We start from the raw sequence: 23,457 nt of genomic DNA, 5'->3' as shown, positions 1-23,457 counted from the left end.
TTTCTTTTGCTGCAATACGAGATGGGCGAGATATTAGATTAGATCTCATTTTGATGGTCTGCTTCTCCAAACTACTTCTGAGTTATCTCATCACCTTTTGCTTCAGGGCAGGTAGGAATACAGATTTCCATTTCCAATTGCACATTATTATACAAAAAAAGTGCTGAGATAGAAATTGTTTCAGAAGGACAAACTCAATAATAAGAGACTTTTCTCCTATTGTGCAGAGAAATCGGGATGCTCAATGGGATTTATTTGTATTTGTGTCTCAGCTCCTATCAAGGTGGCAATGGCTATGTGGATGGTTACAGAAAACCTGTCAATCCGTCCTGGAGCAAAGAAAAAGATTGTAATAAAGTAGATAAGTAATTATTGTATAGTACAGCATTGTTTTCCTCACAGGTTCAAGTATGCCAAACCAACAAACTAATTTAATAAACTCTTTGGATAAAATAACTTGCATTTATATAGGTCTGCACATGTGGGAAAGTCTATACTTTCTATGTTTTATTTCCCTGGATCACTCATCCAGTTTATAGATGCTAAGAGGTCACTGTTCTCTTCAAATATTCCAGACAAGATCTTCTCTTCCTCCTGCTGTGAATAATTTTTCCCCTACTGGCGACATTCAGTGGCACTTAGTTGACACTATTGTAAGCAGTTTATTGTCACTCAGAAATGTAATTTTATTCCAAGCTAATTAAGGTTCACGTGTGTTTTTTTTAAACACATTTTTGAAATAATTTATAGATTTTTTTTCCAACATTACTTTATACCTGGGTTCAGTACAGAGCGAGGTGAAGGGTAAAATGACTAAATATATTTTTTGTTTGTCTTCATGTAGCTATATTAACATTGTAATATTGCAGAATGCGTTAATAGGAAACAAACCAGTATATTGGCAAAAGGTAATGAAATGAAAATCGCTTATTGTCACAAGTAGGCTTCAAATGAAGTTACTGTGAAAAGCGCCTAGTCGCCACATTCCGGCACCTGTTCGGGGAGGCTGCTACAGGAATTGAACCCGCGCTGCTGGCCTTAGTCTGCTTTTACAAGCCAGCTATTTAGCCCACTGTGCTAAACCAGCCCATCTATGAGTTGCATTACTTTACAGTAATGAAATTAGATTTTATTTTCTGGATTAAACTCATTTTATTCCACCCTTCCTTTCAAATGTTAAATATAATTTGATGGGAAGTATTTATTTATCTCTGTACCTGTCTTCAGTAGTAGATAGTGTTCATTGACTGTTTTAACTTGTCATTCAACTGGGTTCTTGAGAAAATTAATGGCTATGTTTGGGAAGAGAGCAGTGATCTGGCAAATTGTAATTAATTTCATTTCTATTGGTGAACAGCTAACAAAAGTCTATTTCGAAGGTGACAGATTATGAATACATACATTATGTAGGTTAAAGATCTTTTACAGATAGCCTCAAGTTGTAACATTCTGTATAGTACTTTGTCAAGGACCAACATTCTTGTTTGTGATTAAATGACTTGAGTTATTGATTTTTGACCAAACTACCAGGTTTGTTTGCTACATGGTTCAGAACCCATTCCAAGTCCTTAATATCTTTATAGAATGTATGGAGCAGCTTATAATTATTTAACCATGAATTGATTGTGTCATCATTGCGACAGAGGGCATTTTGTAATCTGCTGTGTAAATTACTGTGCTAAAGTTTGTGTGATTCATCATATCGTAATCAATTATGCTATTTTGATCTGTTGAGGAAAATGCTCTGAAACCTAGATATTTATTCCAGGTACTTGAAACAATTTTAACAGTTATCACATGTTTATTAAAGTTCACAGACTGCAAGCAAGCAACAATATCCAATAAGGTCAGTCGTAACAATCTCTGATTGTTTCACCAGAATTTTCTTTTCCTGTCTTGCAGGAATTTGTGAGAAACATGGAGACTGGACCGAGTTTCTAATTCAAGATTTGACTGGTGCAAGGACAGCTCCTGCAAACCTTCTGGAAGGGGTAAGCATTTAAATTAGACATCCCTCTGCTTTCCACTTTGGGAGAGGGCGGGTGGTGGAGGAGAGGAAAGAGGAGAGACAAACCTTGGGGGAGCCATGAAATCCTGGCTCGAGAATATTTGTCTATTTTGGAATGTTGCACAGTTTTATTTGAGCAAATTATTTAAGAACACACTCTTAATTTTCAGCATTCTCAACTTACTGCTTGTGTAAGCCCACGATGCTAAAGTAGGAAATAATTCATGCAAATGTAAAATGAGAGAGAAATTGAGTGTAAATGCGTGCAAAATCATGATTTTTTAAAATCTGAAGCATAATTTAAAATATTTTGTTGTAATAAGATTTTTTCTTTCATTTCAAACAGCCACTAAGAGGAAAGAACACAGTAGACCTCGTGACCCCCAAATCTCTGATTGAACTTCAGGATTCTAAAAACCCATTTCAATACTGGGTAGTCCGTGTGATTGAGAACGTGGGTGGGAGATTGTGCTTGCGCTATGAAGGATTGAACGATGTTGACAAGCATGACCAGTGGTTGTTTTATTTGGACTGTAGACTGCGGCCAGTGGGATGGTGCCAGGAAAACGGCTGCAAGTTAGACCCGCCCACAGGTATATATTCTATGTCTCAGAACAGTTAAAGAGCTATTGTATAAAAGGTATTCATTCAGTTAAGCCTGCTGTTGAATGAAACATGCAGTATCGAATGAAACTTGCCATGTCTACATTGCAGCATTAACTGTTGCGTATATATGCTGAGAAATAGTTAAGTGGTATAGTAGTCATATAAATGATGTGCCTTAAATCAAACAGGATGCTGGAAAAGCACAGCAGGTCTGGCAGCACCTGTGAAGAGAGAAACCGAGTTAATGGGCTAGATTCTCCACCGTCGGGATTCTCCATTGCGCTGGCAGCTCCTAGAGATGCTGACGGTGTGGGGCTGCCCACGGTGGGAAACCCCATTGTCTGGCTGGCAAGGTGGAGAATCCCGGGGGCGAGCGGACGGAGAATCCAGCCCAAAGCTTCCAGTCCAAAATGACTTCTTCGAAACTGGATACTGCAAGACCTACTGAATCTTTCCAGCATCCTCTGTTTTTATTTCAGACTTCCAGCATCTGTAGCATTTATATGCCTTCCCTGTTTTCGCTGCAAATAGAATGCTGCTGCGCTGTGTCCCTGTGTGTCAGTGATATCTTATTCACTGCCTGCATTGTTTTAAACATTCGGACATCATGGGAATTGCAATATCTGGAGTAATAAATGGAAATACAGTTTAACCTGATTAAAGCTGATCAAGTTAATGGATTTTGAGAACCAGTTTTCTTCAGATTCTATGAACAATTTGAGATTGTCTTAAACTACAGGTTGCTGCAAATTACCTAGCACAAGTCATTCTAACCAAACATTACATTGCAATGTAGCCATTTTTCAAAGGACATTTATATACATTAGTTATCAATTTGAACCTCGTTAGTTTTACGAATGTATTACACTTTATAAATCTCATGGAAATTGTATTAGCTTAGACATTTATTCCCCTTCTGACCATTCGAGGGAAGCAGTACCAAAAATCAAGATATATTTTTTAAGAGAAAGGAACAGATACATCAGTAACCATGGTTATCCACATTACTCTCGACAAGGACTGGAGTCCAGGCATGGGTGGATACCAACCTTCCTGAGTTTGGTGATTTTCCTCATCAGTTGAAAATTTAAATAGGAGATCTCCAGGTGCTTTATTACCTGACCTAAAATTGTGTCTCGTATCAGAGGGAATTGGAACAGGGCGCTTTGCAGCATTTTCCTCTTGAGGGATAATCCGATTTGTATATTTTTAGGTATGGCGCAAAGTGGGAGAATGTAGTGTCACAGAGATTTGTGTTTTGTTATTGTGACCAAAGTGTTCTGGATGGGAGGTGCGGTGTGTGTATTTTTTTAACCTCCATGATTGTCCCAATTTAAATAATTGTAGCAGCAATCTTCTGTGAATCTAAAAATATAAAAGATTATTTATTATCCCTCCCACTTGCCTCGGAGGTTTAAAAGCGACCATCACTCATTCACCTCGCACAAACTAACACCCTCCTCACAAAAACGAAGGAAAAAGAAACAATACAATTGTCAGTCTTTCTGGCCTGCAGTTTATTGGATGAGGTTGATGCCTTTAATTGAAATGATGGTCTTGTAGGTAGAGATTTCTTAGTACGCTGCAAAGCTTCTTGTAGTTTTAACTACTTGGTTCTCAAGTATACATGAAATCAGAATATGTTGGTGAGAATCCTTCTGCTACTTTCAAGGTATTACTTTTATTACCTTGGATGCTTAGTTGACTGCAACTGGTTTGATAGTTTTCTAGTGGTCTCTCTGTGCACAGCTGTTTCTTGTGGTTTTGAAAGCAGGTAACAAACAGGAAAGAATTACTTACCCATAGTCCGAAGTCATTTTCCAAATAAGGTGGGTGGTGAGGTTGATCAACACCCTGGCTGGGATTTCCATTCTCCCCCGCCCCCCTCACCTCACCGCGGCGACCTGTCTTGCGGAGGCAGCCCAGATCCCACCACCGTCAGACGGATTTCCCGTTCTACGCATCCACTGCTTCCAGGAAACCTGTAGAGGGTGTTCACCGTCAATTGGACTGGAAGATCCGGCCAGAATATTCCAGCCCCTGTGATTGTCAGTTAACTCTTACAGGTACAGATGAGGGATAATTAACATACAATAGGGGTTTGATGGGAACCCCTTCGTCGAAGTGCTGTGGGACTTTATCCCAGTTATAGTAAAGTAAGGCCGTCCAGTCCTGCCCCCCCCCCCCCCACCTATTGCCTCTAATGCCCCCCTTGCCAAGGTATGTCTTTCCTCCCCGCACCCCCTAACCAAGCAATGTTTATCTGAGGATCTGGTATTTCAGCAGGTTATTGGATGTCTGGCTTGTCATTAAAGATACATAATGAGGCTGGGCAATTTCGCAATGTTTGTTAACATAAGATAAAATGGTTCCAAGTGCTTGTAGTTTCTGCGATTGATACTTGAAAGGACCTGGATGTTTGGCCAGTAGTATAAGTTAGCTTTATTTTTAAAAAACTACTTGCATATCCTACTGTCACTGTAGGGTTCATTGATCCTATACTGTGTATAGTGGGTGAATGGGCATGGAAGTGCCATACTTTGGCATGGGGGGGGGGGGGGGGGGGGGGCGCAGATAGACGATTATGGGGGAGGGGGAAAAGAGAGACACGAGGAACCTTTCAAAAGGTTCCCTCACGCAGACTCGTGCAGTGAACCACGATGCTTTGAAAAGCTGGCTGACTCCACGTGAATTGCAAAGGACTAGGATGTACCTATCCCAGAAAAACGAAATGGAATGAAAATCGCTTATTGTCACAAGTAGGCTTCAATTGAAGTTACTGTGAAAAGCCCCTGGTCGCCACATTCCGGCGCCTGTTCGGGGAGGCTGGTACGGGAATTGAACCGTGCTGCTGGCCTGCCTTGGTCTGCTTTAAAAGCCAGCGATTTAGCCCTGTCCTAAACCAGCCCCTGCGAAATAGGGCCAGCCATTGGGAGCTGCTTACAATCTGACCCAGCCTGGATGCTTAAGAGGCTCTCCTGAAAATCAGAAACCTCGTGGATGAGGTCAGGAATCCTGGAATTGGGTCCCTGTCTGCCATTTGTAAAAGCTCACAGTATCTCCCCAATTCTGTGACAAACCAGCATTAACTTGCACATTTAATTTTCTCAGAAAGAAAACCACAAAAATAGGCAACCACAAAAATAGGCAATGAGTATCAAGAAAATCTGTTAAAAGAGATAGAATTGATAGCTGTAACATTCCTATCTTTAGAACTCTAAACTTCATTAATCTAATCAAAAATATAGAGATTAATTTGTAAGATAATACATTTCAGTTTATAATTATTTCTTTACATGATTTCAGCTTTGCTGGGCATGCTTCTGCCTTGCCAGCAAGAATGTTTCTGCCTGTTCACGCTGTTTTCAAGTTCAAAATCTAATGCACGCTTCATGTTAAAATAATTGTGTTTGAAGTACAAGAGTTATTTGATTTTCAATCATTAAACTTACTGGTCGGGCTTCTCCGACCCCCCGGCAGGTCGAAGAATCGCCCCGCGGGGGGCGGCGTGAATCCCGCCCCCGACGGCCGTCGAATTCTCTGGCACCGAAAATTTGGCGGGGGCGGGAATCGCGCCGCGCCGATCGGCGGGGTCCCTTCGGCCTTTCCCGCCAGCCGGCGGCGCGCCAACCACTCCAGCGCGGGCCTAGCCCCTCAAGGTGAGGGCTTGGCCCCTAAAGATGCGGAGCAATCCGCACCCTGGGGGCGGCCCGACGACGGAGTGGTTCCCACTACTGCATCCCGTCGGGACCCCCCGCCCCGCCGGGTAGGGGAGAATCCCGGCCACTGTTTTTCCCAAAAGTACTGTTCATAAAAATACGAATCCGTTCATTGCTTAACCATGGAGGGAAAGAAGAAGCTTAAAATGAACTGTCCTGGTACATCCTTGTTTTCAGAACGATCTGTTAATTTAGTCAATTTCAGTGAATGCAACGCTGAGGAATAATAGTTTATTATGGTAGAAAATTGATTAGCCCAACAATCAGATTAGTTTACAGTTATGAATGTGAATTCCTGTGAGTATTTAAATTGCTGGAAAACCTTTTGGATTACGGTGACTTGTAAATTCTTTGTGGACTCTTTTGCAGAAATCCAGCTTCTTAAAAATGATACTGAATGGAAAGATGCCCTTGAAAAAGCTCTCTCTGAAGCTGAAAGTTTTTCGTTGCCGCTGGAGGTGTTTAAGGTAACTATTCATTTAGTCTTCTAGATTTACCATTTAAAATTTCATCAAAATGGTTTAAAATTAATTTACGAATTCTAAAGTAAAAATGTAATTTTGATGTCGTGTCTTATTTTTAGGTTTAGGTCCCGTAACAAGTGCAGAAAATCAGATAGTGTATAGCATATCTACCCAAATATGGGAGGGTCAGTTCAAACACCATGCTATCTAATTAATTGCTGGCATTTACACCCTACCAACACTGGAAACAAGACTGTCTGTGCATTCTTTGTATAAACCATTGCTGAGGTTGGGTGAGGATTTAAATTAAAAAGCCACCTTGGCCTGTTGAATTTCATAATTCGGTGTTTTTTTAAATACATTTAAAACTTTTTTTTTTTAATTTAGGAGGATGGAAAGCAGGTGGAGTGTGTATACATACTGGCATAAACCAGCTAGTCAAATGGTCGCTTTCTGTGCTGTAGATTCTATATAAAGACAGTTTATTTTGAACCTGCAAAATAATGAGAGCTGGATAATATGGTCCAGAAAACCATAGCTACTGAGGTTGGGTGCTGTATTTGACAATTCTCATGGGAGTGTCCCTTTAAGATAGGTTCAGTGGCTTCAGTGATGTCATTTTGTGGGTGGAGCTGAGCTGTGGCTGCGAGTTTTACTTTCGCTTTCGTTTTGGCTGCTGTGGACTACAGACAGAAAATAAGTGTTTTGGCCTGTCTCTCTCTATTTTCATTTTAAATATCTGTTTCAGTAAAAAAAAACATTGATTATAGCTACCTGCTTTGGTAACTTATAAGATATAGTTTTCTTTCCGGAAGGGTGTAAACCTGCTGGTGAGACAGGGTCAGAATCTCCGGGAAAGCCGGTCTTTTTCAAATGAGAATGCAGCGTGCTGGGCCACGCTCTTGAAAAGGGGTTTTTGGTTGATAGGATTTTGCTTTTAATTGGAACAGTTAAGGGGGAATTCATTAAGTGTTATACATAGATTACTGTAGTTGTGTGGTGTCCTTAATGTTTGTAATTGATGACAATTCTTGCTGTGTGTGTTTATATAAATGTTAACTAAGTTCTTAGAATAAAGCTTATTTTGATTAAAGTGTCCGGGAAGACTTGAATCACACCTGAGGGGCGAGGTCAGCGTCGGACGAATTTCCGCCCCGCCAGCTGGCGGAAAAGGCCTTTGGTGCCCCGCCAGCTGGCGCGGAAATGACATCTCCGGGCGGCGCATGCGCGGGAGCGGCAGCGGCCGCTGACGGCATTCCCGCGCATGCGCATTGGAGGGAGTCTCTTCTGCCTCCGCCATGGTGGAGACCGTGGCGAAGGCGGAAGGGAAAGAGTGCCCCCATGGCACAGGCCCGCCCGCGGATCGGTGGGCCCCGATTGCGGGCCAGGCCACCGTGGGGGCACCCCCCGGGGCCAGATCGCCCCGCGCCCCCCCAGGACCCCGGAGCCCGCCCGCGCCGCCTTGTCCCGCCGGTAAGGTAGGTGGTTTAATTTACGCCGGCGGGACAGGCATTTTAGCGGCGGGACTTCGGCCCATCCGGGCCGGAGAATCGTGCGGGGTGGGGCCCGCCAACCGGCACGCCACGATTCCCTTCCCCGCCGAATATCCGGTGCCAGAGACTTCGGCGGGGGTGGGATTCACGCCAGCCCCCGGCGATTCTCCGACCCGGCGGGGGGTCGGAGAATCTCGCCCTCTGTCCTTTGCGCCCTTAGTGGGTGGATTCTGCGTTGCGACTGGGAGGAGCACTTCAGCCACAGGGAGAAGGCGCTTTTAAGGAATAATAATAATCTCTATTAGTGACACAAGTAGGCTTACAATAACACTGCAATTACTGTGAAAATCCCATGATTCTTGCAATGACTTTACCTGTGGCCCACGTCAGGGAAATTCCTCTGTATTTACTGCAGTTGTACTTGTCAATTCTTTGAAGGTGGTTACGATGGCGACATCCGAGATGTCCACCTCCTTCCACATAAGGAAAATTAGTTTGTGTGTTTGTGCGAGTAGTGCTTCTCTCCCATGTTTTAGAGTTTCAGTGGGGATTCCATCTATTACCGATGCCTTGTTGTTCCTTAGCTGATGGCTTTTTCTACCTTGTGTTGGTTTGGGGTTGTGCTGAGATGGTGGCAGGTAATCTATTGTAATATGGAGTCAAGAAGACTCGTTGAAGATCTTAACAGAAACTTTGGACACGATTTAGCAGACATAAAACAAAGACGGCTTTCGGGCTGGCATGGCGGTGTGTATCACGCCTGCTGCAGTGCCGAGATTCACCCCACTACACACTGATACTTTGCCGTTTGTTTGGGTCTCGAAGAGTGTTACCCCGCTGAGTCCACGCTTTAGCTGATTTTTCCTGTACTGGCGAGGACCGAGATCGGGGAGCAATTTTTAATCTCTGCACCCACTCCTTTCAGGCCCTCCTCTGCTTTCTGGACACCCTCTTCACCTCTCCCCTCCCCCAACCTTCCTGTGGCTTATGGACCCCCCCCCCCCCCATCCCCCTCTAATGTGCAAGGCCCCACCTCGTGCCAGACCCCTGGCAGTGCCACGCATCACCCTTTCAGGGCCACAGTGGTGGTGCCAGGTTGGTCGTCCCAAGGTGCCCAGGTGCCAGTCTACCACCCTGCCCTGTCCCCCCCCCTCCCCTCCCGAGACCCCCTAAATAAAGGGATCCTCCTCCTGAGACCCACTAAATAAAGGGACCCCTCTCCAGAGACCCCCTAAGTAAAGGAACTCCCCCGACACCTCCTAAATAAAGGAACCCCTCGAGATCCCATAAATAAAGGGTCCCCACCCAGAGACCCCCTAAATAAAGGTATACCCTCACCCAGAGGCCCCCTAAGTAAAGGAACCCCCACCAGAGACCTCCTACATAAAGGGACCGCCCCACACCCAGAGACCCCCTAAATAAAGGAACCCCCCCAATCCAGATACCCACTAAATAAAGAGGACATCCCCCCCCCCACCCCCCCCCCCCACAGAATATAGTCTCCCAAACGAAGATTCTCACCACCTTGTCTCCCGCATGAGAGATTCCAGTCTTCATATTTGAAGATCTTGCCTTTCGAAGTCTCTGTAAGAGTCGCTCCAACTTGGACGGTCTCGACAGTTACCCAGCTTACAGGATTTCAATCACTGCTCCTGAGAGCTTGTTCCTATGCATTCCCAAGTCTGCACTTAAGCAGAACTAAAGCTTTGTCTCCCCCCCCCCCCCCCCCCCCCCTAATCAGCATCGGGTTTGCTCCCCTAACTCTTTCTTTCCCCCCCCCCCCCACGCCCTCTTCAGGAAACGTTTGCTAACCGCAGCTCTTTTTCTGACATCAGCCTCTTTCTATGCTCCTCTGACTTGCTTCCAAGCTGGGACCTCTCTTCATGTCTCCTGCCTCGACTTTGGTGTCCATCCCAAGTCTCATGACTGGGGTTTTTGTGTCTTTTTATTCTCTCTTTATGCTCCCAACCAGCACATTTGCAAAACTCTTTGAGGCCTGCCGGGTCTTGGCGTTCCTGGCCTCTCTTCTCTCAAGGTAAGTCTGGATTTGTTAATAGTAGCTGGATTGAGTTTTCATACTCATTCTACCAGCAGCCATAGCATAGATGGGAAAAGATTAAGTATAGTTATAAGTGTGATTTATTTTTGTTGCAGTTTATTTGCTATGCGCATGTTTGAGGTTAACCTGGAGAACAATCATAATTTACTTTGCAAATAGAGAAACGCAAAAGTAAAGAGCCTGTTTTGGACTGTTCCCGTTAATGGATAATAACTTTAATTGACAGGAAAAGGAATATTAATTGGCTTATCTTGCCAACTAGGACCGTACAATGAATTTTAATTTCACAGTTTCAATGTTCACACTTTAACATGGCATAAAGATAGCTACTCTAATCGGGAAACCCACCCCAGTAGGAAGACTTTTAAAAATCTTGATTGCAGGAATATAATAATTGTAAATGTTCTAGGAAAACATTTTTGTTTGCTTTTAAAATGAAACTTCCCTTGGATTCTTACGCTGGGATTTTTATTGTATTCCACAGTGCCACACTTCACTTATTATCTGTGCTCTATTACTCCCCAGAATATTTGCAGGATAAAGTTTTTCCTCAAGATATTGTCTAATTTCACAAGCTGTTATGTTGTTGGTATTTGTTTCTTGTGTTATACTTGCCTTGCCTCCTCCGTTGAGTATTACGGCCCTAATTGCACGCGGTCAAAATATGGAAACTTGAATATCTTGCTAATTTTCCTTATCCATGAGGGTTTTCCCCATTTATAGTGCGTGGATAATAGAGATCCTACAATATCTGATTATTTAATTTAATTATTATACTGATGTACTAAGTTTGCAAAATAATCAGGTTTTCCATCCTTTTATGCCAATACTGAAGATGTGACTCTTGAAATTAATATAGAAATCTATTTTGGTGAAATTAAGTAAAAGTCCTGATTCCTTTGCCCACCTTTGGCTAATTGATGAGCACTAATATTTATTGAGATTTTAAATATGCTTCAAATGCTAACCGAAAAGTGTTTGATGTACTTATGGACTCCTGGGAATAACCACTTATCAGCCACGGGGGTATTCTTCGATTAGATTTGGATAAAGTCACAACATAAAAACATTATTGCACGAGTAGCTCAAGTCCAATAATGGACAGCTGGGATTGAGTTACAGGCAATTGCACAAATCAATTATGGGTGTGTTGTGTGGGGGAGGAATTCAGGTGACATTATGAACTGTGCAGATTGATTCATTAGCAGCTGAATCCTGTCTTTCTATTTTTAAACATTATTTTAATCATTTGTAAAAGTTTACTTTATTAATTGTTATATGTAGAATGGACTGAGATTGGTGTTTTGTTATTACTGAAAAGCTTACTTTAGGAACAAATATGGATAGCCATTGCGCTGATGTTTTATATCGGTACAGGGTTATCTGTTGAAGCATATTTTTTCATATCAATGCATACATGTTGCCAACCATGTGCTGGAGAAATTTCCAAGAAATTGAATGACTAAATTTATAGAATGTGTTTCATCTGTGAGAAAGACTGTAACTCTTCTGAAAATGTGCAGTAAATGTTGTAGATGTGGCTGGAGCAAGAATACCATTGCAGCAGTTGTGTCCTGAATGGATTTTATTGCCTTGCATTTCTAGGAATGAGTAATAACAAGAGGCCTTTGCAGAAAATTTATTCCGCTTGCCAATCTGCCCTTCTGGCATTCTGCCAGTTTTGGTTTCATTTTGTTCTTGCTGTAATTGCATGCGGGACGCTGGAAAAAATGTTAACAGTGATGCTGGAAACCCATTATTGACAAATGATTGTTACAGATGCGAGCTGCAAAGATGAATTCTATTTTGTTTATTGATTTGCAATAACCACATTGTGCTGTCTTTGGATGTTTTTATATAAACACTTTATGAATCCTTTTATAGCCAATAGTCATTCCAGTTCTATTCTAATGATATTTAGTTAATGATTTAAAGCTGTTTACAGTTACTACTTGTATTAACATTGTTATCTTCTTAAAATGTGTGCTTAATGCAGAAATCCTATTAATCCCTTTCGATAACTAAGAGTGATGGCTCAGGTTGTCTTACACTTCAGAAAGTGCACATGCTGTGTGAGAAATCTACCATTTCTTAAACGTTTAAAATTAAAAGCAGATGAAAAAACATTTTGCCATATCTATTTATTTTGTACTCCAACGTTTGAGGCGAAACAGAGAATTGTTCAATGAAAGATTCAGTGCAGACTTTAGCGCAAGTTCAAATGAAGCAAATACAGGGGCGTCATTCTCCGACCCCCCGCCGGGTGGGAGAATGGCCGTTGGCCGCCGTGAATCCCGTCCCCGCCCCCGCCGAAGTCTCCGCTCCCGGAGATTGGGCGGGGGCGGGAATCCGGCCGCGCCGGTTGGCCCCGCTGGATTCTCCGGCCCGGATGGGCCGAAGTCCCGCCCAGGAATTGCCTGTCCCGCCGACGTAAATCAAACCTGGTATTTACCGGCGGGACCAGGCGGCGTGGGCGGGCTCCGGGGTCCTTGGAGGGGGGGGGGGGGGGCGCGGGGCGATCTGACCCCGGGGGGTGCCCCCACGGTGGCCTGGCCCGCGATCGGGGCCCACCGATCCGCGGGCGGGCCTGTGCCGTGGGGGCACTCTTTCCCTTCCGCCTCCGCTACGGCCTCCATCATGGCGGAGGCGGAAGAGACTCTCTCCACTGCGCATGCGCGGGAAACTGACAGCGGCCGCTGATGCTCCCGCGCATGCGCTGGGAAACTGACAGCTGACGCTCCCGCGCATGCGCCGCATTTCCGCGCCAGCTGGCGGGGAAACAAACGCCATTTCCGCCAGCTGGCGGGGCGGAAATCCCTCCGGCGTCGGCCTAGCCCCTCAATGTTGGGGCTAGGCCGCCAAAGATGCGGAGCCTTCCGCACCTTTGGGCTGGCGCGATGCCCGTCTGATTGGCGCCGGCTTTGGCGCCAGTCGGCGGACATCCCGCCGTTGGGGGAGAATTTCGCCCCAGGTCACTGATTGAAAACAGTTAATGTCAGAGAAATTATATGGTACTTAAGGCCCTTTTAAGGCGCTTGATGAGTGTAAACTCAAGTCAAGCCGAAATCCTAAATTCTGTGTAATACCTATGCATTTTTCAACCTATCAGAGAATCTACTATATTTTAGGAGACCGTTTATTGCAAAATCAAACTCCATTTTTTTTTTTTTTGATGCCTGTTCAATAATCGCTTAAATTGCAGATCAACCATGGGAAAATTTAGTGTGCTTTTTTCTTGTTGATTTTTCACGATAAAAGGGTGCAAAACAGATAACTTTTAACAACTGACACACTTTCCAATCTGCATGTGGAGTTGTTGAAAATATACAAGCAGAGCTAACGAGGATGAGAAGATCTGTTCAACAATTTAATTACAGCATTGAAAAATTGTGGCTCTAATCCCTGAAGTTTAGCCATGTATCAAATGGGTAAGAAAATACATGTAGTCATCCTTTTTAGTTCCATCTTTAAGCCGGAACAAAAACACAGTGCTGTGGAGTCAGATAAACAAAACATGCTTTTTAAAAAACGTGTGTAAAAAGAAGCCCAGGTCCGTCAGTTTAACCTCTGCGATGGGGAAGCTTTTAGAAATGATAATTTGGGACAAAATTAATGATCACTTAGGAAGTTGCAGCTTGGGTGCCAGGATTGTAGTGCCCGGGTGGCATTGCCAAGGGCGAGGGGGGGGGGCTTGCCCATGCCCATGAAATGAGAGTGGAGGGGTGAAGGGTGGGGGACTGCAGGGCAGGTAAGTAGGGGATGCTGGGAGTTTGGGGGGGGGTTGATGGCTAGGGAGGGAGTGCTTTGAGGGGGGGCTGAAGAGGGGGGACCCCATAACGGGATGTCCCCACTTGGGTGGTGTGGGGTAGTGTCCATGTGTGTGGGTGTGACATTGCCCATGGGTTGGGGGCCCACAAGCTCACCTTGGAGATCAGGGCAACCCGATCTCAGTTTAGCTCCCCAGTGCTAAAAAATAAATTCTCCTCGCCATGGCCCCAAAAAGTGCCTTTAAGTGTCATTGAATAGCAGTGGGGACCTCACTGGCTGAGCCGGCGGGAAACTACCTGAAAAATCTGCCACAAATTAGCTCAGAAATTTTGGGGGGAAATTGTATCCAGGAATTCCAAATCATAAGAATTAACCATAACTACAAAAGCAATAACTACTGGCAAAATTGATTTGTGGCAACATGACTAATGAAGAAGCAAACTTTCTAGTGTTCAGTTGAATGCAGCATAAGCCAAATGTGAATTGTGGGACTTTTAGATCATATGTATTTGATCAGAAGCATAGTTGTCATTTGAGGACCATGTCTAAAGGAGTGTATAAAATGTTACTGCAGGAAATTATAAATATATGTCTTAAATATTTAAAGAACCAATTATGAAGATACAAAAATGCAGGTAATTTTAAGCACCACCAATGAGAAGAGGGAAGGGTGAGAGTAGATCATCAGGTTCCCGAAACCTGACCCTAATCTGCTGCATATACGACTTTCTCCATTTTAATTATAACTGATAGTGTTTGGATAACCTGCTCTGAAGAGCTGGTTCCAGGGTTAAGTGAGTGCTTTGTTCTTGGTAAAGTTCCTGCCACCTACATGGGTTCTGAGGGCTTGTACAGCTAAAGGGAGACAAAAACAGCAGGACTCCGCAAGCGAGTGTTTTTTTACTGCACTGCTTGTGGACCGGGAGGAGCAGGACTTTCCCTTGGCCTCCCGGGTAAATCTTTTCAGAATATAAAAGTTAAAGCAGGAGTAGACCACACGGTCCATCTTCGGCCTGCTTCGCTGTTCAATATGGCTGATCTTGGGCTTCAGTGCCATTTTTCCAGCTGCGGAGACCAAATATCTGCCTATCCCTTAAGTGTATTCAGTGATGGAGCATCAACAACCCTCTGGGTAGAGAATTCCAAATATTAACAACCCTTTGAAGAAATTATCTAAATGATTGGCCCCTTATCCTGAGATTCTGCTCCAGTGTTTTAGATTCCGTCCCGCACCTAGTGGTGCTTTATGGTACACTTTCACCTGTTTCCTTAGCTAGTTATACATGGATCAGATCGGTAGGTAGTTTTCCGCCAGAGGCTTATAGCTTTAGTGGCACCACTCTACGTTTAACGTAGCCTGACCAGGAGTCTCTCCCGCTCTTAGCTCCAGCCATTGGCGTATTTGAAGGATTTGTAGGGGAGGCTGTGGTGTAGTGGTATTGTTGCTGGGCTAGTAATCCAGAGTCATGGCCAGGGGACCAGGGTTCGAATCCTGCCATGGCAGAGAGTGATATTTGAATTCAATAAAAGAAAATCTGGAATTGAAAGCCAAGAGGTGACCATGAAACCATTGACGATTGTTGTCAAAACTAATCTGGTTCACTAATGTCCTTTTATAGGGAAGAAAATCGGTTGTCCTGGTCTGGCCTACATGTGACTCCAGATCCTCCGCAATGTAGTTTACTTTTAAATGCCCTCAGCGATGGGCAATAAATGTTGGCCCAGCCAGCGACAGCCACATCCCATGAACAAATAAAAAGAAATTCTCCTCCCTCTGCCACAAGATTGCCAGACCCCCGCTCCCCCTCCCTTCAACCCCTGATCCTTATTGACAGAAGATTGTACAGTTATGTATGTCATGATTGAGAAAACTGATATCGTCAAAGGCTTCACCCACAACAAAGGTTTAGAAGCTCATCAGTTGTCATAATCTAGCAGGCAAAAGATTAATTAATGTGTCAACAATGAATGGAAATCAGTGGTTTGAATGAGACAATTAAAACTCTTCAAATCATGTCAGTTCTGGGATACAATTAATTAAAAGCCTTTTTTCTATCCTTCGGAGTAGCCCATTTCTTACACATCTTGTTATATTGATTATTATCTTGAAAAGTAGGTACTTACAGATACTGAATAAGCTTTTTTCTCTGCATGTCTTTTCAATGCCACTCGGGTTTGCTAAGACAAGCTTAAGTATATTTTTAAAAAGTAGCCGTGACATGTTAGCATTTTGGAAAGTAGCATAATGTGAAGAAGGTAGAACACTTCTGTAATTAACTTTTTTAGTCCAGAAGGACAGTTTCAGTCTTTGATTTGATTTGATTTATATTGTCACATGTATTAGTATACAGTGAAAAGTGTTGTTTCTTGTATGCTGTACAAACAATGCATACCGTACATAGGGAAGGAAGGAGAGACTGCAGAATATAATGTTACAGTTATAGCAAGGTGTAGAGAAAATATCAACTTATTAATTGGATTAGAACATTGTTAGAGAGTTTAAAACCGTTAGAATGAAGTTTTAGAAGCATAGAACGAGAGTAAAAGATAGAATTGCTGGGCATAGCTTGTAAGAAGTCGCCTCGTTCCGACGGCATCTTGGATAATCTTGGAAGCCCATAATTGGGATTGATGAAACTTGCATTTAAGTTTGAATGTTCTTTCGATAGGTGAGCCTTCATTTTATTATTTATCATGTGCAGGAGGATTTTGAATGCCAAATGAGATGCAGTTGATTTAGAAAAATGTTAACAGAATTATGGAAAATATAATTTTTCCAAAATGAGCTAAAAGCTCCCAAAGCATAGCACACGTCATTTTGGAGATGCTATCATCCTGAAAGATGGTTTCTTTAGTTATTTATTGGCACAGCATGAGTTTTGCATGTTTACAATACTCCACAACTGTGAACTTACAAAATGGAATTCAATTTTTTCTTGCATCAACGTTAATTTGTAGTTTATCTTCATTCCGTCAAACACGCAGAAAGTCAAAATTAATTCATTTTACGGATCGTAGAAATATGACAATACGATCATCTGTGGTTATACTGATCAGTTTTATATTTATTACTAGCTGAAAGAGCAAGTGTATTTTAATCCATTCCATTAGTTTTTTTTTGTTCTTGACATGTGGGCAATGTTGACAAAGTTGCATTTATTCCTTTAATAGCCTTGACCACTATGGAACTATGGAAGAATGGCCTATCTATCCAAATCTGGATAGTTTGTGCCTTTTCCTTCATAGTGGTGGAGGTTGCAGAAGAAAGTCTGTTGAAGTAGCCTCAGTGAAATGTACACCCTTCGATTGTGTACTGATGCCACATTATTGGATAGTATAGTTATTGAATTGAGTGACAGGACAGCTGATCAAGAGAATTTCCCTGTGATGGCTTGTGGTGAGCTGCTTGAATGTAGCAGTTACACTTGGGGCAGCACGGCAGCACAGTGGTTAGCAGAATTGCTTCACAGCTCCAGGGTCTCCAGGTTCGATTCCCGGCTTGGGTCACTGTCTGTGCGGAGTCTGCACGTTCTCCCCGTGTGTGCGTGGGTTTCCTCCGGGTGCTCCGGTTTCCTCCCACTGTTCAAAGATGTGCTGGATTGGCCATGCTAAATTTCCCTTAGTGTCCAAAATTGCCCTTAGTGTTGGGTAGGGTAACTGGGTTCTGGGGATAGGGTGGAGGTGTGGGCTTGGGTAGGGTGCTCTTTCCAAGAGCCGGTGCAGACTCGATGGGCCAAATGGCCTCCTTCTGTACTGTAACGTCTATGACTATATAGGCGGGTAGTGGGTATTCTGTCGCTTGCTTTATTTGCGTCATATAGATGGTAAAAATTTGAGGGTTAAATAAGTGAACCAATGTTATTGGTTCCCAGCATCTGCCCTACCCTGCCTATATGGCTGACCTAGGTCAGCTTTTCATCAACAATGACCCCCAAGATGTTGTTAGGACGATTCAGCAGTGATTCTTTGGAACCTTGAGGGCGATTATCATTACTTGGAACTTATGTGGTGTGGATATTACCAGCCATTTTCTGTTCAAATACGGTGTTATGCCAATCCTACTGTAGGTTGGAAAGCACTGTTTCATTATCAGTCCAATTCTAAATAGGAATGAGCACTGCAAATAATAAGGAATCAGCCCTACTCCAATATTCTGACACTTAAATACATTGAAGCAGCTGAAGACGGTTGGACATGGGTTTCTTTCCTCAAGGTCTCATACAGTAACATCTTGAGCTGCAATAATTTGGCATCTGACAGCCACAAATATCACCATTTTGTGTCTGTAATGACACAGGCACTAGATGATTTTTTTCCCCTTTATCTCCATTGTGTTACAGCTCCTTGCTGCCATATATATGGGTTGAATGCAGCTTTGGTCCTGAGACCAGTCCACTCTTGTCTCTCCTGGATTTTAGCTCTTGCTTCAATGTCTGGACCAAAACTGTAAAGAGATCCCTGGACTGTGATTGTGACCCGAACTGAGCAGCAGTAAGCAAGTTGTCAGTGAGTAGATGTTGCTTGGTAGAAGTATTGATGTTTCTTTTCATCACTTCCCTGCTGATGAGGAGGAGACTGACAGATAGGGTGATGATTGACCAGATTAGATTAATCCTATTTTTTTTGTGGACAGGACATATCTGGGCAATCAAGTCAGGTAGATGCTAATTTCATAACTGTACTGAAACCTTGGCTAAGGCAGCAGTTGGCTCTGTTGTAAGTCTTCAGTATTACAGTCAAGTGTTGTTGGAGGCCAAATAATTTGTCCATGCATTTCTAGTTGCACTTGGATCAATTGCAGCACCAAAATCCTAACCTCAAGTCTGCAAGGGCCAAATATGTTAGATACTTTGAAGACCTAGCATTGCTCAAGTGATAACATCTTCAATTAAAATATTTGTATGTAATGAATTTGTGCTGGTATTATAGTTAATAGTCGAGGTTCCTGACAGCACATTAGTTAAAAGAAAGCCTGCATATTTCATCTTTTAAAATTAACTGTTGTTCCAAAGTGCTTTATATCCAATGCAGTAAAGTGTTGTCACTGTTGTAATTTAGGAAAGGGGCAGCCATCTTGTGCACAGCAGTATCCCATAAAGCGCAGTGTGATAATGACCAGCTGATCTTTTTTCGAGATGTTGTCTGAGAGATAAATATTGGCTAGGGCACTGGGGATAATCCCCCTGCTGTTCTTCAAAGTAGAGTTATGAGATCTTTCATGGCCACTTTGGAGATAAAGTGTTAAAGATCTCATTTGAAAGAAAACCCCTCCAATAGGCCCACAACCTGCACTGGGGTGTCAGCCTAGATTTTTCTGTTGAGGCCCTAGGGTGGGACTTGAAGCCACAACATTTGAACTCAGGTGAGTGTGTTAGCACTGAACCAGCCTGAAACATTGGCAATTTTCCTTTGTCCTGAAATTTTGAGTATAATAGCTTACTGATATTAAAGTAACAAAATTGAAGATCTTAAATAAATCTATTACTAACAAAGTCCTGGGAGTCTCTTCAATCTGGGACCTGCGTTTAACAACCTTGTTAAAATTAAATTAAGACCCTGAAACATATAATTTTACTGCTGGTGCTTAAACCATATTTGTACTGTAATGTGTAATCTGGTGTGTTACAATTTAGCTATTTTGTTTGAATTTTGGTAACCATTCATAGGTTATGTGCACTATTATTCTTGAACTGACGAACTGATTTGAAGGTAACACATATAGGGCGGACAGATGATCCTTTAGACTTGAGCAAAAATAAACATCGCAAAGGACTGAGCCAACACGGTGAAGGAAGTTAATGGCGGGGGTTGAAAGTTTAATTTTATGTAATGTTTTACAATAAAAGTTCTTCTGCTAACACTCGACCCATTCATCTAAAATTCCTTCTTCACTGTGTGTGATAACTCATTTCCAATCCTCACACCAGATCGTGCCAGCAGAAGCTTGTCACTTTAAAGAACTTCAGTGGGCACAGTTTCAAATAACCAGATCATGTTAATGCTATAACTAATCTTGCAGCTATTAAACTGGCATTTCAGGGTTTGCGAGAGTGGAAAATGAATTGTAAAGGTGGGATTATGTGTAAATTTACCAATAACAGTAAAAGTAATGCCTGGAATGTTGATTTTCATTTTGGATATAGCACTCAATATATCCATATTAAATTCATCTTTCTACTATTGCAATATTTAGTGACCAGAGGAATGTTGTACAAGTAGATTTAAAGGCCACGCTGCACCCGAAAAGCAGCTCACCGTGGCGCAGCATAGTCAATAGAAGCCAGGAGTCCCCGCTCCCGGGATCTACCCGGCCCGCAACGCCTCAACAAGATATAATGCGATCTTGCCACTTTTCAACAAATATGCATATTAAAGCTAGTCTCACTTTAATGTGCAGATTCCCGAGTTACCCGAGGCGTGGGATCAGCCTCCCTCGCCTTGGAGACCTCCGAGTGTCATTCAGTACTGGTCTCCACAAACAGGGACCAGACGGAATGGCACTCGTGGGGTCACCCAGGGATTGAAGGCCCCCCAGGTGCATGTCTTTGGGCAGGGTGGCACGCTGACATTGCTGATGCCACCCAGGCACCCTGGTAGTGCCAGCCTGCCAGTCTGGCAGTAACATCTGGGTGCCATCATGACACTACCAAGGTTCCTAGGTGGTGCTGGCAGGGGCACTGCCGGGGTGCCAGGTTTGCACTGCCAAGGTGCCAAGCTGGCATTTCTTTTGTACGGGTGTGATCGGGCAGGGGGGTGCCTTGCGTGGGTGTTGGGTGGGGTGCTAGGGCGGTTGAGGTCCCTCTCGTGGTGCGTTGTGGTTTGAGGGGGGAGTTGGTCGCTTCGGAGGCCTTGGGAGACCTGGATGCCATTTTTTAAATGGTGTCTCGTTCTCTCAGTACACTGAGGAGTTCTGGCGAGTGAAGCTCCTCCGTGCACGAAACGGGGCTATGTGCGGCCTCGGCCGCGCGTTCCCCATTGAGGCCTTTTTATGAAACTCGAGTCCCGTTTTGTAGCGTTGTTTCTCAGCAATACGAGCGGCGACTGTAGGACTTCTGTTCGCATTTAGTAAAATCGCACCCACTGTTCAAATGATAGCGTGCACATAATTTTCATGCTTATAAGTGAGAGGAATAGTGATAGCAGCAAACAATATCTGCCACCAGTTAATGTGATAAATAATTCATTTAAATGCAGTAGGGCGCATCAAATACAGTGAGATTATAAATCACTTTCAAATATATTTGCTTCAAATATTTGTATATTTGGGTCTACTGTACAATTGAAAGCCTTTGCATATGTATTGAAGATTTAGCGAGGGCATGCACTTGCCTGTAACATGTTTCTGTCATATTTTCTGCATTAAGTCCGTTACAAATCTAAGCTCATAAGACAATCAGAAAAGCAGCTTGTTTATATAATCATGTAATTGTGAAAAATGTTTTTTGCCTTCAATCCCTTGGAGGGTTATTTCTGGAAGTTTGTGAAGAACATAATCTAATTGAATTTTGATATTTTCAGTTCGACATGTGCTTTGTTATTCAGTCCTAAATATTTCCATTAATTCCAGCTGTGTTAATTCTAAAGTAAGTGTATGGTCAGTACATTTCACACTTCTAGCTGTTTTCAAGCCAAGAACATAGCAAATAGCCTGGTCATGTGGTGCACTTGTTTTCCCACTCCCTTCCGATGGTGCCAGAATTTGGACCCATTTGCCACAGATTCCAGATCCTGGCTGCTGATTGAGATCAGTTTCAAAATCGCTAGACTTTGGTTCTTCCCATATTTTTGAGCCCGCCCCTCTTTCGTACAGCTCCTGCATCTAGCAGACCCTGCATTTCCTGGACCTTCCATCCCAGTACTTTTACACGGGCTTATTCCCTGATTCGAGGACACACCGCTATATTCCAGTGTTCTCCGATCTGGAGCTCTCCCTGTCCTGAAATAACATAGAACCCGAATCGGTGTTCCAAACAACACCCTTCAAGAGTTCCTCCCTCTTATGATGTTCACAATTGTTGACAGACTCTTCTACCACACCTTGCTTAAATTATACCACCTCCATTATATTCCCAAGAATGATGCTTTGCATCAAGTCATGTATTGCATCTCCTCCCCACCGATGCCCATAGACTTATTCTTCCCCATAGCCCAATCTTCCAGGACTGCTCCAAAATGATACAGTTGTCACTGCAACTAATCCTCCACATACTAACTCCAAACTACTGCAGTTTTCCTGCTATCTTCAGGTTGTCTGTGATTTTGAAAAAGAAAGGGGTAACGATTAAATGCAAAATCGAGACACAACATAATGAAGGCCACTTTACGTTTTCATGCAAAAAATGAACAATGATTGAATTTGTTCTCCAAAGCAAAGCCAAAATTCAACTTCTGGATCGGAGACACAAATCATTGTGCATGACACGGCATAACACTATTCCTATTTGAAGCAGTGTATTCACCTCAAATCAACATGAAATGCTACAATTGATGCACTCTGCAAAAAATTTAAGGTCTTATATTTTGCATTTGCATCTAGCCTAATGATGATTAATGCATAAATAAAAGCAGATGTGAGATAAAGATTTATGTGAAGTAATCGGTCAGTGATTGACATAGATGTATTGATGTAACTGCAGTGGGCAAAGGTAGCAGATTTCTTTATGCAAATCTAACGTTGAGGGAGAATATATTTATTCATGCACTCCTGTTTTTTAATTTCTAAACATGACCATCACAGTAAGTCATATTTGTTTACATGTCGGGATAGGAGTCCAATTCCATATCAGGATAATAATTGTTTAGTGAAGTGTCTTGGATTATCTTCTGTTTTCCAGTGCTGGAGAATCATCACATTAGTGTTGCCTGTCTCTGCGCTGGAAGGAAAATAATTTACACACACTTCTTATGGATTTCATGGCTTGTAGATTCTTTGCTCTCCTGGGTTGCCCAGTATTTAATTAACTTGGACTGTTTAGGCTGTGGCTGAAAATTCTAATATATCGACACATTTTGAGGTATTATCACATGCAGTATCTTATCACAAGAAGTTTCTGGGGCGGGATCCAGTGTGCCAGCCCCATGTTCCTAGGCAGCGCGCCCTCCCCGGTAGTTGGATTCTGTGTTCTTGCCACCTCTCAATGGGATTTTCCACTGTGGCTACCCCACGCCGACGGGAAACCTGTGGGCGCTCTGCCAGAGGAACGGAGAATCCTGCCTCTGGAGTTTCCAGTTTTTCTATATTTGAAGAAACTGTTGAGAATTCCTTGCATTAATGTCCTAAGTCAACTTAATACTTGGTAATAGCAGAGAGAGCCTTTAATGTAGCTGACATGTCGGGGGC

The 23,457-nt window shown here is 43.1% G+C and overlaps 1 protein-coding gene across 4 annotated transcripts in view; it reads left to right on the top strand.

Moving 5' to 3' along the window:
• The window catches only part of sfmbt2 (Scm like with four mbt domains 2), a 175,968-nt gene that overhangs the window by 64,560 nt on the left and 87,951 nt on the right, over window positions 1–23,457 (top strand). For all 4 annotated transcript variants that reach the window (XM_072471033.1, XM_072471034.1, XM_072471035.1 and 1 more), the window contains exons 5-7: window positions 1,903–1,991; window positions 2,355–2,601; window positions 6,703–6,800. In XM_072471033.1, coding sequence (XP_072327134.1) covers window positions 1,903–1,991; window positions 2,355–2,601; window positions 6,703–6,800 — 434 coding nt within the window. The remainder of the gene's footprint in view (window positions 1–1,902; window positions 1,992–2,354; window positions 2,602–6,702; window positions 6,801–23,457) is intronic.

The sequence above is a fragment of the Scyliorhinus torazame genome, chromosome 13 (genome assembly GCF_047496885.1).
Source record: "Scyliorhinus torazame isolate Kashiwa2021f chromosome 13, sScyTor2.1, whole genome shotgun sequence".
Taxonomy (NCBI): domain Eukaryota; kingdom Metazoa; phylum Chordata; class Chondrichthyes; order Carcharhiniformes; family Scyliorhinidae; genus Scyliorhinus; species Scyliorhinus torazame.
Note: the sequence above shows the minus strand (reverse complement) of the source record. Positions and strands in the feature narration are given on the sequence as shown.